At 54.0% G+C, this 14,609-nt stretch overlaps 1 protein-coding gene across 1 annotated transcript; it reads left to right on the top strand.

Annotated features, from left to right (window-relative positions):
- Nucleotides 1-992: 992 nt before the first annotated feature.
- On the top strand, nt 993-13,197 carry BBS1 (Bardet-Biedl syndrome 1; the record flags this gene model as incomplete). The annotated part of the gene is made up of 17 exons (XM_084230123.1): nt 993-1,057; nt 1,466-1,542; nt 1,666-1,700; nt 3,975-4,247; nt 4,354-4,400; nt 4,529-4,567; nt 4,658-4,730; nt 6,234-6,365; nt 7,019-7,125; nt 8,545-8,665; nt 8,792-8,950; nt 9,923-9,992; nt 10,704-10,862; nt 11,295-11,428; nt 12,122-12,256; nt 12,810-12,896; nt 13,111-13,197. Exons 1-17 carry the CDS (start codon nt 1,011-1,013, stop codon nt 13,195-13,197), a joined length of 1,782 nt encoding a protein of 593 aa, XP_084086249.1. The 5' UTR covers nt 993-1,010.
- Between the last annotated feature and the right edge of the window lie 1,412 nt (nt 13,198-14,609).

Below are 14,609 nucleotides of genomic sequence, written 5' to 3'. Positions count from 1 at the left end.
CCAATCCAGCACTGTTCTGTATTACTTTTATAACCAGAAAAATAAATATTACAACCATCGCCAGCTCTGCAATTTGTGGGGTCTCCTCCTTGCCTGTGTCTAATTTCTATCTGCTCCAGGGGAGCCAAGTGGGACCAGATCAAGACCTGGAGAGAGGGGACAGGAGGGTGAGGGGTTTTGTGTTTTTTCTCGTCTCCTCTGAATGCGACAACAGTGACAGGGATAAACATGGCACACTTTTTTGTAGTCCTTTTTCATGGATTTTCTTGGAATATAAGATCTTCCCAGAACCTAAACATTGGAGCTCCTCAGGCCTCCCTGGTGGCACAGGGGTTAAGTCTCAGTGCTATCAATCTATCCCCAGCCGCTGGGCCAAGGAGCTGACCCACACGGTGCAGCAGACCTCTCCTGTCTCCCCGCTGCTCCCCTCAGCAGTGGATTTCAGTAGATCTGCCTGTTCTGCTCCCCACTCTGTCTCTAGTGAATCCTCTCACCACCGCCACCTCTGACCTGCACCCCAGTTATTGTATGCATAAATAAAAGAAATCTTTGAAAAGAAATTGGAACCCCCGCAATTTCAGTCAGAATCCTGGGATTTAATCTTTTTGTCGTTGCATTTTTCTCGGAGTCTGGGCCCTACGGGGCGGCTGGCAGAAAGGGTCCTTTGGACTCTGAAGTTAAGGCGGGAGGAGTTGGGTTTGCAGCTCATAAACACAGAGGGCTCCTCTGCAGGCTTGGAAGCCCGGGGGCCCTGCGGCGGACCCAGAGATGCCGGGCCCAAGAGCTCGGGCTGGGAAGGAAAGAAGATAAGAATGAGCTGGGGTGATGCATTGCTCCTCAGCAGGCAGAAACCAGCCGAAGAGGCCGAGGCCGGTTCAGCCGCACGGCCGCCTCCCGGGTCGGAAAACTGCGCGCCCGGAACCTCTGCGCGCGCGCTCGCGGAACCCGGGCCCGCTTAGGTGTTGCGCCGCGGCGGGACGGAGCTGGTTGCCAAGGCGACGCCCGCTAAGATGGCTGCTACGTCTTCGTCGGACTCAGACAGCCGCAAGGCTGAGAGGTGAAAGCCGGGGTCTTCAAGGCCTCTTTCCTTAGAAATGTAGAGAGGGTGCCCTGGTCCCCGAATTCCGGGCGTCTGTGCTTCTCGGGCCGCGCTGGCGATCCTTGAAGGGCTGAGGCAGAGACAGGGACCAAACAGGGAAACTGGAGCCTAAGGAGTGTGTGTGTGTGTGTGTGTGTTTGTGTGTGTGTGTGAGAGACAGAGAAGGGGTGTGTGTGTGACAGACAGAGAAGGGGTGTGTGTGCGTGTGTGTGTGACAGAGACTTTCGAGGTCACTCAGCTCGCCCCCCCAGATCTTCCATACCCCTAGTTCAGAGCTCCTCACACCCACTCCCGGAGACCTGCTTCCCCCAAGGTTTCTCCCTTTCCCTGAGTACTCGTTCCTTAACTCTCGCCCTCCTCTCCCAGCAATGACGCCAGTTCCAAATGGCTCGACGCACACTATGATCCCATGGCCAACATCCACACCTTTTCTGCCTGTATGGGTGAGTCTCTGGGATCAGGAACCCACCCACCCCGCACCGCAGATGGAACAGTCAGATAATGGTTGCAAAATGAAGCCTCCCGGATTCTGGAACCCTGGCTTATGGCTCTTTTGTCTTTTCCAGCACTGGCAGATTTGCACGGGGATGGGGAGTACAAGGTGAGTTTACCACCCTGGCAGAGAGACTTGGGAGAGGTAGGGAGGGAGGATAATCAGGTTTGAGATTTCCCAGTGACTCCAAGAAGCTCAGTATCCGCAGGATTTCATGTGTACTGTGAAAAAACACACTTTGTGTTAATATTTTATTTTTATGTGGAAGGTGAAGGAAACCTATTGATTTCATAATTCAAAGAGCACAAAGCAAAGCAGAAAAAACTGCTACTGGGATTCTACTAAGACAAAGCCTCTTCATTTAGTTAATGCCTAATCGTTGCTAGAAAGGCAAATCCCTTTGTTAGGGGTGGGGCATTAGAATCTGGAGGGAGAGCAGAAAGGAGGAAAATTAGAGTTTTATGTTTATCTAAAGAACATAGACTTTAAGATCAGCCTGAGCTGATCATTGTTGAATCAGATTGAGCTTCATGCATGAGTCTCTACTCTGTATAGGACTAAAATTTTTCCATAATAAAAAGTTTAAATTTTAAATACAAAAGGTATACCAAAGTGTAAATAAAAAATTTAAAGGACACATGTTTTTAAAAGATTAAGAACTATCTTGTCTAAAGAAAGGAAGTTAACATATATTAAGCATCTATTTCTGGATGAGGTTCTCTGAGAGGCATTTTGCATATAGAGATTATTTATCCCCATTTTGTTAATGGGAAAATGGACCCAGAGGTACTGACCTCACGGAAGTGGCAGGCTGTAACTGTCAGATTCCAAGTCTCATGCTTATTGTGTAGTTCAGCCCTTGCATGGGCAATGAGCCCAGGGGGGTATATTGTGTGGGCAGTGAGAACACAGCACTGGGCCATGCCTTCCGGGCAGTAGGATTCTGAGTTCTGCCCCAGTTTCCTATTCTAAAGCTTTCAGCAATTCAGCAATTATCAGTGAACCACTGCATGTGTCAGGCATTGGGCAGGGACTGCACTCAGAATTCGGTAAGAGGAATTTGGGAAGAGGAACAGACAATAGCCTTGGCCATAGGTTTACAGCAGTGATGGGTGGGAAAATCATAGTCCAGCACTATGGTGAAATGATAAATGCTTTTGTGTATGACTCTAATGGCTGCAACATTTAGTGTTGATTCCCTGCATCTAGCCCTGTAGCTGGCACAGATGAGGTACTCAGTAAATATTTGTGCATTCAACAAGTGCATGCAAAAATAGAATAGATAGGAAGTATTGCGGGAGGACCAGTGAGAGAACAGGGGCATCTCTCCGGAGATACCAGGAGCTGGTCACGTCACCTGGCTGTTGAGGGAAGAATGTGTCGAGAAGGCACAGAAGAGGAGGGGAAGGCATTGGGTAGAGGGAACAGCACAAGCAGAGACACAAGGTCTGGGAAGTTCATTGAATACTTGAAGCTAGAGAGCTGAGGCCAGTGAGGGGTCGTGGTTAAGACGTTGGCTTTAGCTTTTATTTGGTTTTGGTTTTGGTTTTCTGGCTCTGGCTTTGGATTCCGACAAACCTGTGGTCTTGTCCCAGCTCTAGCATGTTACTAGCTGTGTGGCTTTTATCTAGCATCTCTATACCACAGCTTCCTCATCCGTGAGTAGAGCCCACCTCAGAGGCTGTGAAGAGGGTAAATGAGAGGCATGGCTGCTGGTGTGGCTCCCTGCATGCGGTACGAACCCACAATCCCAGTGCTTTGTCAAGGCCTCCATGTGACTGGAGCAGAGCAAGGATGGGAAGGGGATGAAAACCGGTTGGGAACCAGATGAGGGGGCCTTGAAGGTCTTGGTCAGGGAATGGCTGGCATGCAACGTGCAGCTCAGGAGGATGGAAAGCAGGCCGAGGAGCTCGTTTCTATTCTCGGCACCACAGAGCACATCCTGCATGCTGGCTTCTGCTTATCATCCCTATTCCTGTTTGGAGCCAGACCTCACTGACCTCAGCCACTGCCCCAGGGTCTAGAATAGTGCTTGGCATGGAGCGGGCCCTGAAGAATTGTTCACCGAATGAGCAATGAGAACGTCAGCCACCACCTGCTCCTGGTCGTCACCACGCTCTGGAATTCCTTTTCTCATTTTATTTTCACCACAAGTGTCATGAGATAGATAGTCCCATTGTGTGGGTGGGGAGACCGAGGCTCAGAAGTTTAATCAGTTTTCCCAGGGTCACACAGCATGCAAGCCTTATTGTGGAGCCTCTGTTGCCCCTTCCACCCCCGCCATGGTGTGCTGCCTGCCACGTGGTGTGGGCATGAAAGGCTCAGCCCTCCAGGAGAGTCAGCAGACACCCAAGCCTAGCATGAGCCAGACTCTTTCTCCAGCTAGTGGTGGGGGACCTCGGCCCAGCAGGACGGCAGCCGCGCCTCAAGGTGCTCAAGGGACCCACGGTGCTGAGTGAAAACCCACTGCCCGCCCTGCCCGTGGCCGCCGCCACCTTCCTCATGGAGCAGCATGAGCCCCGTACGCCAGCTCTGGCCCTCGCCTCGGGCCCTTGTGTCTATGTGTACAAAAACCTTAGACCCTACTTCAAGTTCAGCTTGCCCCAGCTGCCTCCAAACCCCCTGGAGCAAGATCTTTGGAACCAGGCTAAGGAGGTAAGTGATTGGGGGGGAACAGGAATAAGGCAAGAAATGGCAGCCCCGGTGGTGCGCATTCCCAGCCTGGAGCTCACAGACTCTTCCATCTTCCCATGCGTCACAGGACCAGATCGACCCCTTGACCCTGAAGGAGATGCTGGAGAGCATCCGGTAAGAGCCTACTGCCCCCTTCATGCACCCCTCGGCCCCCCTGGCCCGCCCCCGCCGTCCCAGCATGCTGTCCGAGGGCAGAGCCTGTTCCTCAGCTCAGCCTGCAGCGATGGCCCCTTTCTTTGCAGGGAGAAGGCAGAGGTGCCTTTGTCAGTACAGTCGCTCAGGTAAGGGACTCTCTGGAGGGCCAGGGCTGGGGGCCTGGGGGGCCGGGGCTGTTAGGACGGGTCTGCAGATGCCTGTGCCCGTGTGCCCAGGTTTCTGCAGCTGGATCTGAGCGACATGGAGGCGTTTGTGAACCAGCACAAATCCAAGTCCATCCAGCGGCAGGTAATGCCCCTTCTCTTCTGATTTGCCTGTGAAAAATAAGGACTTCTTTAAATAACCAAGTAATAGTAGCAGTAAATTCTATAACCAAACCCGACTAGTTTTACTTCGTGGCGTCCTGTGCAGCCATGTCCCGCAAACCTGCCTGCTCTGCGTGGCGTTCGGTCCCACGACTCTGCAGAACGTCCTTCTCTCATGGGGAACGGCAATGTGTTCTCACTGGAGAAAATCTGGAAAATAAAGAGACGTGTAAAGGAAAAGTATAAATGCTACAGTCTCACTACCCAGAGATATTCACTCTTAGCTTTCCAATACATTTTCTGTTTAAATGAGCTTTTATATCCTGCTTCCCCTAAGTCTGTCACATGCTATCTTGAGTATTTTAAGAACTCCATTTTTAGTGGCTCCTTGATCATTTCGCTGATTAATCATGATTTTGTTCATAACTTATAATAATTTCACACGCAGATCATTGGACGAGGAATGTTTCCCTTTCAGTCACTTCACATTTTTGTTATAATTTGAATGATTTTATTGATGCATCTACTCCTGGACAGACCCTTGTGGTTCTGCCCTAGGGGCCGACCCTCTGGCCAGGATCAGCTCTGGGAGCTGATCTCTGCTCTTGACAAAGCCTCCTGGAGCCATCCACTTCCTGTAGAGGCGCCTGAGTCAGATGCATTGACCCATGCGAGCCTTGGCTTTGGCCTTGGAGTCATTCTGTGGGGAGCCTCGTTCTGTCCTGGGGATCACAGCTGTCCATCTTTGAGCAACTTTAAATCAGGAAGAGGCCAGTTACGCTTACAGGCTGCAGTTGGGGGAAGCAGTCTTTCTGAGGATGGGTCTCAGTGACGTGATGGGGAGCTGCTAGCCTCCCCTGTCCACCAGGCACTGAGAAGGAGTCTTCTTTTTCAATCTTAAGGATAATCACACAATGAGCAGTTTCATCCCAAGACACATTTGGTCCTGCCTATATCGCCCTAGGAGAGGCTGCTCGAAGGGATCATCCCCTTCTCTTTTGTTTCCTTTCTCATCACATTTGCAAAGAGGAGCAAGTATGTACCCACCCAGAAAGTGTAGACAAGCATAATGACCAAGTTAGACATCACCCGCGATCCCACTGTCCAAAGAACCAGTGTTTTGTATTTAAGGGTTTAACCTTCCAGCGAGTTTTTCAGTTCATGTATTTTTAAAGCTGGGATTATACTAACATATCTTTCTGTCTGTTTTTTTCCTCTTAATACAGTAGAAGCCCTCTTGCTGTCATTGAATCTTCTTTTAATAAGTGATCTTACAATGACAGGGGATTTTGATCATATGGATAGTTTGTGATTGACTTGGACAAGCCTCTTATGTTGGAAAGTTAGATTTGCTGCAGTAAACACCTCTGATACTTCATCTTCCCCCCGCCCCCATGCTTTCATTCTTTCTTTCTGTGGCATTCCTGGGGTGTGTGGGGGATGGTGTTTAGGGACCCCCTGGGTGACCCCTGGCATCCTTCTGCAGACAGTCATCACCACCATGACCACCTTGAAGAAGAACCTGGCTGATGAGGACGCCGTGTCCTGCCTGGTGCTGGGCACTGAGAACAAGGAGCTCCTGGTGCTGGACCCTGAGGCCTTTACTGTTTTGACCAAGGTCAGCATCAATCTCAGTCCTGGGCAGACCCAAGGCCCAGGCTGCTTCCCTCCCCTGCACCCTCACATCTGCTGCCCCAGTTAGTTCTAGTGATGCACATTCATTGTAGAAAAATTATAAAATGGACATGGGTATCAAGAAAAAGGTGCATATGTCTTTCTAGACATTTTCATCTTTAGATGCAGGTATTTAACTTTATATAAATATTTATTTTTACAAAAATGGCCGTTCCATACAGAATCAGGGAGCCTGCTCTCTGCATGTAGCAGTCTGTCATCGATGCTTTTCCATGTTATGTAAAACCCATCAGCCTCTGCAAAGGCCAAGTGATGTCAAGTATAGGTGTGCTCACCCAGCACCTACTTTGCATTTAAATTGGGTTCCGTTTTTCAGTATCTTTGGCACCGTTCAGTGGCTTCTTGCCCAAACAGCTTTGCACACTTGTCTGAATCCTTCCTTGAATGCATTCCTAGAAATGACAGGCCTGGTTGGGTCAGAGAGCATAGAATTTTGCCTCCAGAAAAACTGTACAAGTTGAACCTGTACCAGAGGAGACTGAGGCATAAGACACGAAATCAAATCAGAGGATCTATCGGGGCAGGGAAGGACTGGGGCGCCGGAGAAACGCAGGCGTTTGAGCCCCTTCTTTGCAGATGAGCCTTCCCAGCGTCCCCGTCTTCCTGGAGGTGTCTGGCCAGTTTGACGTTGAGTTCCGGATCGCCGCTGCCTGCCGCAATGGGAACATCTACATCCTGAGAAGGTAGGCCCTCCGCGGTCTCAGGCCAGAGGGAAGCTCGGAAACCTGGGGGTTCCGGGCCTGGCAGGATGAGCAAGCGGCTTTGGGTCTGGAGTTTGGGAGTGGAAAGTGCACTCCATGTAGGAGGCTGAGTCCACAACCACAGAGGGTGTCTGGCAGCAGGGAGCGCGGACGCCGTGAGACACAGGGTTTCAATACATGAGCAACGTGATCAGGAGTTCAAAGAAATAAAATTTTTCATATTTGCTTTATTTATAGCTAAGTGACACTTCCTTATGCATTAGTTTGATATTCCTGAGAATATCACGGGGTCAGGGTGTTCGGGAGCACCTGTCTGCGGGTGACTTGGGGGTTGAGAAGGAGCCAGTGCAGCAAGTGGAGAGTGTTGTAGGCAGAGAGAACTCACCAGACTCGGGATGGGAAGGACAGTGGCAAGTGCTCCTCAAGCTGGGTGGCCAGGAAGAGGCTAGGCAGAGGGGACATGAGACCAGGCTGGGTGCCTGCCTGGCAGGATGAGGTAAATAGCTTGGATTTTACCTGAAGTGCACTGGGAGACTCATGGGGCTTCCATCAGAAGAACGGCATTGTCCATTTCCAATTTTGAAAGGGCAGATTGCAAGGAGCCCAGAGACCTAGGGGAGACTCTCAGATGGGTCAGCAGAGGCACATGATTGATGTTGACCCAGATTTAGAGGTGAAGGCGTGTGGGCCCTAGCTGGGAGTGGGCAGGCCGGAGAAGGCACCCCTTCTGGCTGGAGAGGAGAAACTAGGACTCAGAGGTGGGAAGCAGATATTTGCAGCTTCCTGTTTGCCCAGAGCAATTGCCTCACGCTTTCTCCTAGATTACTACCTGCTTAAGTCCACAGCCCCAGCCAGGCTCACCTCAGGTGCACTGCAAACTTTTTTTTTTTTAAGATTTATTTATTTATGCATACAACAGCTGGGGTATAGGCCAGAGGTGTGGGGGGTGAGAGGATTCACCAGAGACAGAGCAGGGAACAGAACAGGCAGACTGACTGAAATACACTGCTGAGGGGAGCAGCGGGAGAGACAGGAGAGGTCTGCTGTGCCATGTGGGTAGCTCCCTGGCTGGCCGTGGATCGAACTCGTGCTGCAAAGGCTGCGGACTGCTTCATAGTGCTGTGCTTAACCCCTTGCGCCACCAGGGAGGCCCTGCACTGTAAACTTTGGTAATGCCAGATTATCTTACAAACTGCCACAACGTGGAAGGAAGCAAAGAGCAAGAAGGAAAATATTTGATGTTGACCTTGGTCACATAGTTCAGTGGGAGAGCTGGGAATAACCCCGCCGTCTGCTCTGGGCTGGAGTTCCTTCCAGGACAGGGTATGGGCTTAGAAGGAGGAGGTCAGTCAGAGAAGAAGAGGGGGTTTCTCTGGGACTAGGAGAGTGTCTTTATTCCAGAGACTCCAGGCGCCCCAAATACTGTATTGAGTTGAGTGCCCAGCCGGTGGGGCTCGTGCGTGTACACAAGGTCCTGGTGGTGGGCACCACCCAAGACAGCCTGCAGGGCTTCACCCACAAGGTAGGGCTGCTGGGTGGCACCGCCCTACCCCTCAACCCCTGTCCCTTGTGCCCCTCTGGAGCTGGCTTCCCCTTCCTCCCACTATAAGCCCCAACCCGGCTGAGACCTTTGGCTGTCCCCTCCCAGGGCAAGAGGCTGTGGACCGTGCAGATGCCCGCGGCCATCCTGACCATGAACCTCCTGGAGCAGCACTCTCGGGGCCTGCAGGCTGTCATGGCAGGGCTGGCCAACGGGGAGGTCCGCATCTACCGCGACAAGGCCCTGCTCAATGTCATCCGTGCCCCGGTGAGCCACGGACGCCTCCTGGCCCCACTTCCACCTCTGGGGCTTCTTAGCTTCCTCCCCCCATCCCATTCCTCACATGCACGAGTCACTGTATTGAGGGTGGAGGGATCAAACAATGAGTGAAAATTCTCGCCTTCACAGTTTATAATCTAAGGTGGCAAATCCTTGCCTTCAGGGAGCTTAGGGTCCAAGGTGACAGAGACATGGCTGACTCCCTGTAAGCTAGACTGAAGCTGAGCCCAGTGCTGAAAAGCACAGGGGTGCCGAACGCTGGGGACAAGGAGGACATGTGAGGATGGCACTCACAGGACACCTCACAGGGCGAGTGACCAGCTGGACCCCAGCTGTTCATCAAGTGGATAAATGAAGAAAGAACCTTCCAGATGGAACCACATGCACAAGGCCTGAGAAGCCTTTGTGTGATGACTTTGGAGCAGAGTATTTCAAAGTCTTGAGTTGTGAGTCATTAAATCAGCTTAGTGGGTCACGACCAGCAGCACTGAAGGCAACAGCAGGAAGTTGAGAGTGCAGCACCTGGGGAGCCATGTGTGTGAGTCCAGTGTCCTGGGTCCAATTGAAAGCACCTGCTTTGGCCCATACGGTGCTGCGGGGGCAGGCGTGTTTCGGGCGGGGGAAAGGAGCGCGCGGGCCACTGGCGGAGAAGGCAGGGGTCTGTGGTAGAGGCCTCCACGTCCTGAGAAGGAGGCCAAAGCCTCTTTTTAAAGATTTTTGGCTGCAAGTAGAAATGATGGTATTTGCGTTTTCGAGAAGCAACAGGGCAGCTGTGTAAAGGTCGCCAGGAGGAGAAAGACCAGGCGCAAGCCCTGTCAGGAGGCTGACCCCCACAGCCCCCAACTCGCCGCATGTCTCGCCCATGGCAGCATAGCTGGGTCTCCCGACCTTGTCTCCTCGCCCTCGTTTGCTCCTCCTCAGGATCTTTTCCCCAACTGAACTCTGGTGTCTCCACCGTAGGATGCAGTGACCAGCCTTTGCTTTGGCCGCTACGGGCGGGAAGACAACACCCTCATCATGGCTACGCGAGGTAAGGGGAGCCAGATGGGTTCAGAGGCGGCGGGAGGACAGGCTGATGATGAGAAGAGCAGGGAGTGGGGCGTGTGGTAGAGCTGCCTGTCCGGCTGGGCCTACACTGGGCACAGCTCAGCTGCAAGTCAACAGGGCACCTCAGGGGCCAGGCTATGGATGGCGCTGCAACTCTCCGGATAGCTCCAGTATCCCCAGTGTCCCTGCAACACTGGGAACATCACAGGGTTCGGTAAAGGGCCGATAAGTGAATGAATGAATTCATTGTAGATTTTTTTTTTAAAGATTTATTTATTTATGAATACAAGAACTGGGATACAGACCAGAGGTGGGGGTTGTGTGTGAGAGAGGATTCACCAGAGAGAGTGGGGAGCGGAACAGGCAGACTGACTGAAATACACGCCTGAGGGGAGCAGCGGGTGAGGCAGGAGAGGTCTGCTGCGCCATGTGGGTATCTCCCTGGCCGGCCAGGGATCGAACTCGTGCTGCAGTGGCTGGCAGTTAGCTTGATAGCGATATCTTTAATCCCTGCGCCACCAGGGAGGCCCTCATCGTGGATTTTTAAAACAAATTTTATTCCTTCCCAAACTTAGTGTCTTGGCAGGAAGACAGCCATGTATAGAAACGACTGTGAGGCAGATTTGGGGGAAGAACGTGGGAATGTGGGGTGGAACTGGAAAGGACAATCTTTTTCCATCCTCCACTTCCCCAGGTGGCAGCCTGATTATCAAGATCCTGAAGCGAACAGCAGTGTTTGTGGAAGGGAGAGGGGAGGCGGGCCCCCAACTAGCACAAGCCACGAAATTCAGCGTGCCCCGAAAGACCCGGCTTTATGTGGATCAGACTTTGCGAGAGCGGGAGGCTGGCACTGGTGAGACTCAGGCCGGGCCCTTGCTCTCTGAACTCTGTTGCTCTGGAGCAGCGAGAGCTGGGAAGGCCCCGGGGTGTCCCGAGCAGTGGGAGGAGACCCCAGCCATGTCGCGTGCCTCTGGAGGTCCAGAAATGGCCCAGGAGGTACGGCTCCCTGCAGACAATGGAGCCACCAGGTGGAAGGTGTTGTGGGTGAGGGCGGCGCCCTCAGGATTCAGAGCAGGGAGCAGTCGCTTCCAGATGCAGGGATTCTCGCGAGAAAAAGCCACGCACCTGCGGAATGGTGGTGACCAGAAGGCTGGACTATCCGCCCTTTCCCTGCCTCTGCAGACCCAGCACAGTCCTTTTGCACTGTCCCCACAATGGTGCCCCCCACTTCCCTGCCCCATATGCCCTCTTCCCCTCCCCATCAGCCTGTCGTGTTCCCTCTCAGCCATGCACCGGAGCTTCCAGACAGACCTGTACCTGCTGCGCCTGCGGGCCGCCCGCGCCTACGTACAGGCCCTGGAGTCCAGCCTGAACCCCGTATCTGCCACGGCCCGGGAGCCCCTCAAGCTGCACGCCGTGGTGAGCCCCCACATGTCAGGGTAGAAGTCGAGGTGTCTGCACAGTGAAGCCCCAGAGCCGAAACCAAGCCACATAGGCCCTTTGTTATCTCCCCATAGACCCAGGACCCAGCCTCATGTGCTCCCCTCCGCTCTTCCCCTGTGCTGGCAGCAGAGCGGGGCACACTGTCCTCAAACGAGCCTCCAGACTTGGGGCCCAGAGTTAGCTGTGGAGAGAGTCTCACAGCTATGGGACCTGGAGGAATACTGTCTGCTTCAGTGAGCGCAGGCCACCCCAGGGGACGGGACTGCCTGATACCAGGAAGGGGCCGCTAGGCCTTGGTGGAGCCATGCTGGGTTTTCTGATTTCTTCCCCTAAAGTGGGTTGATAGAGGAGAATGGAGTCGTTGCGGCCCGAGGTGGAACAGGCTGGCGCAGTGGTGAGGATCCAAGAGGGAGGAGGCCTGCGCCCAGCCTGCTCCGCCTCCCCCTGGCTGGGTGGCCCCCCAGGGCCCTTCCTTCTCCGGGCCCGCGCTGAGCCCTGTATGCATGTGCCCACCTTCTGGGCTCTGCGCCTCTTGCAGGGCTGGGGCATTAGAGCAGCCGGAGCAGGGTGACTTGGGAGCGTCAATGGGGAAGCAGGCGGCAGGGCCAGGGCACCGAGTTCTATGCCAGACCACTAGGCCCTAAGGGCTTGCTTTCTCCACCCACACAGGTCCAGGGCCTCGGCCCCACCTTTAAGCTCACACTTCACCTACAGAACACTTCCACCACCCGCCCCATCCTGGGGCTACTGGTGTGCTTCCTGTACAACGAGACGCTGTACGCACTGCCCCGGGCCTTCTTCAAGGTAGCGCCCCCTCCCTGTGACAGGGCCCCAGCAGGTCAGAGGCAGGGGCTGGCCGGTGGCACAACCAAAGACCCAGCTGGCTCGCAGCAGGGGTCTCTGGGGCCAGCACCCAAGACCTGCCGCGTGGCCCTCCCAGCCCCTCCCAGCCACACGGTGCGGACAGTCAGAGCTCGTCCCATGCTGCTCAGGAGCCAGTGAGCGCTGGCAGCTCTCAGCCTGCCTTGCTCTGAAGCCACTGCTGCAGCAGGACTGCCGGGACACCTCTGCCCGAGGAAACTCAGAGTAAAGGGCCTGATTTCCCCCAGGGCCCAGATTTGACCCTAAATTAGGAGAATGAGAAACAGAGACTCTGGCATGTGAAGAAATAGCCCTGACCTTCAAGGAGTCCAGACATCTCTTAGGACACGCTGTGGCCCTGCACTGAGCCTGTGGGCTTCACCTCCTGACAGGTGCCCGGAGAGTGAGTGCCCAGCAGGCGTGAGAGCTCTGGCATCTGCCCAACTCTGTCCAGGCACAAGAGCTGATTTCCTTACCTCTTTGTCCCCCAAATTAGGTCCCCCTGCTGGTGCCAGGTATCAACTACCCTCTGGAGACCTTCGTGGAGAGTCTCAGTGACAAGGGCGTCTCAGACATCATCAAGGTAGGTCACCTGTCGTACCAGAGGGCAGGGAGGGTGAGTGTGGACAGGCCCGGGGGTCTGGGTGTGGGTGGGCATTTCCGCAGAAGCTGCCTCCAGCTTCCCCATTACCTCTGACAGGGCCCTGGCGGCCTGCTATTAGGGCCAGTGCAGACCCTGGCAGGGAGCTGGGGTGAAGGGGACAAGCTCTCTATAACCATGAACACCTCCTCCATAGGCGCTGGTGCTTCGAGAAGGCCAGAGCGCGCCCCTGCTGAGTGCTCACATCAACATGCCGGTGAGCGAGGGGCTGGCAGCTGCCTGAGCTCTGGGCTGCTGGTGCAACCTCTGTGGACTGAGCCAGGAAGATCCAGCACCTCCCACTGAGCTGCGCATGTGGTGGGCCTGGGCTACTCCCTGCACAGCAGCCTGCTGGGGTGACAACTTCCCTCCTCTCCTAAACACACCCTTCTCACCACCCTCAGGGACCTCTTGTAGCAGGACACTGAGTACCCAGGACACTCAGCTCCTTTCACTCGGGAAAACCCAGGGACTCCAGCTGCTGCTTCTAGAAACCACACCCAAGCCTGAAGGAAGAGCCCCAAAGTGGCCAGAGCAGGGCCATGGCCATAACTGGGAGGGTCTGACCTGGGGCAGTCAGGCTTTTCTTGGGTGAGCGTGGCCCCCTGTTGCTCCCTGGGGTCCCAGAGACTTGGCTACCTAGGCTCCACTGTAGGCAGAACACATGCTGTTCTCTCAAGACCCAGACAAGGGGCCCCTCTCCATTCTTAGGCTCAGCCAAGGCCTCCGGCCTCCCCTGCTCCTAGAGGAGCACCAGTGGAAGAGCTGCTGGGGGCAGGGGGGTGCTCGCTCAGGGAGCTGGAGGCCCCAGCCCCACCAGGACCTAAGGACCACACAGTCTCAGGACCCCACCTGGCCGCTCACCCCAGGATAGATAGCATCCCCGGAGAAAGAAGGCTGAGCTGGGCAGAGCAGAGCATGGCTGGGGCACCCAGGAGGGAATGCCCTCAGGATGCTCGTCTGTGCCTAGGTCAGTCACGTGGATGAGTTCACTGGGCCAAGGTCAGTGGAGAGAATTAGCTGGCGCTGAGTGAGGCTGGGCATGCAGAGGCATGTCTACACCACCAGGCAGGTAGCCCTCTCCAGGCTCACTGCCTCCTGGAGCCCCTGGCCAGTGCCCCGGCCTACCTCACTGCCCTCTGTTGCTGCCAGGGCAGTCTCTGAGCCACTGTGACGGCCTCCAGCGTCCCCTCTCTGACCAGGAGCTGCCTGGCTGTGGCAGACACTCAGGCTTGTGGGGCATGACCAAGTTTTTATGAGAACAGTGTATAACTTTATTGAAAATATTAAATGGAAATACACCATGTTTATGAACCAGAAAATTCAATTTCACATAGATGGTCATTCTCCCCAGACTGACTTCCAGGTTCAACCAAGCTCCAGTTACAGTCTCAGAGAGGTTTTACTGGTGGACTTTGATGAACTAGTTCTAAAATTTATACGGAAGAACATGGGTCAAGAATAAATCAAAGGATCATACACAGGCGCAGACAAAATGGCCAAGAGGGCAAAACAGAAAAACAACTTGTGTACAGCAGTGCTGATTTGTAAAGCAGGAAAAGGAGGATAAATCTCAGGAGCATAATATGGAGGGAAAAGGCAGGTCGCAGCGGAGTAAACATGGTATGCTTCAATGTGTATAAAGTCCCCAAACAT

The sequence above is a fragment of the Talpa europaea genome (assembly GCF_964194135.1).
Source record: "Talpa europaea genome assembly, chromosome: 1".
Classification (NCBI taxonomy): domain Eukaryota; kingdom Metazoa; phylum Chordata; class Mammalia; order Eulipotyphla; family Talpidae; genus Talpa; species Talpa europaea.
The sequence above is the reverse complement of the archived record's forward strand: the minus strand, read 5'-3'. Positions and strand labels throughout refer to the sequence as shown.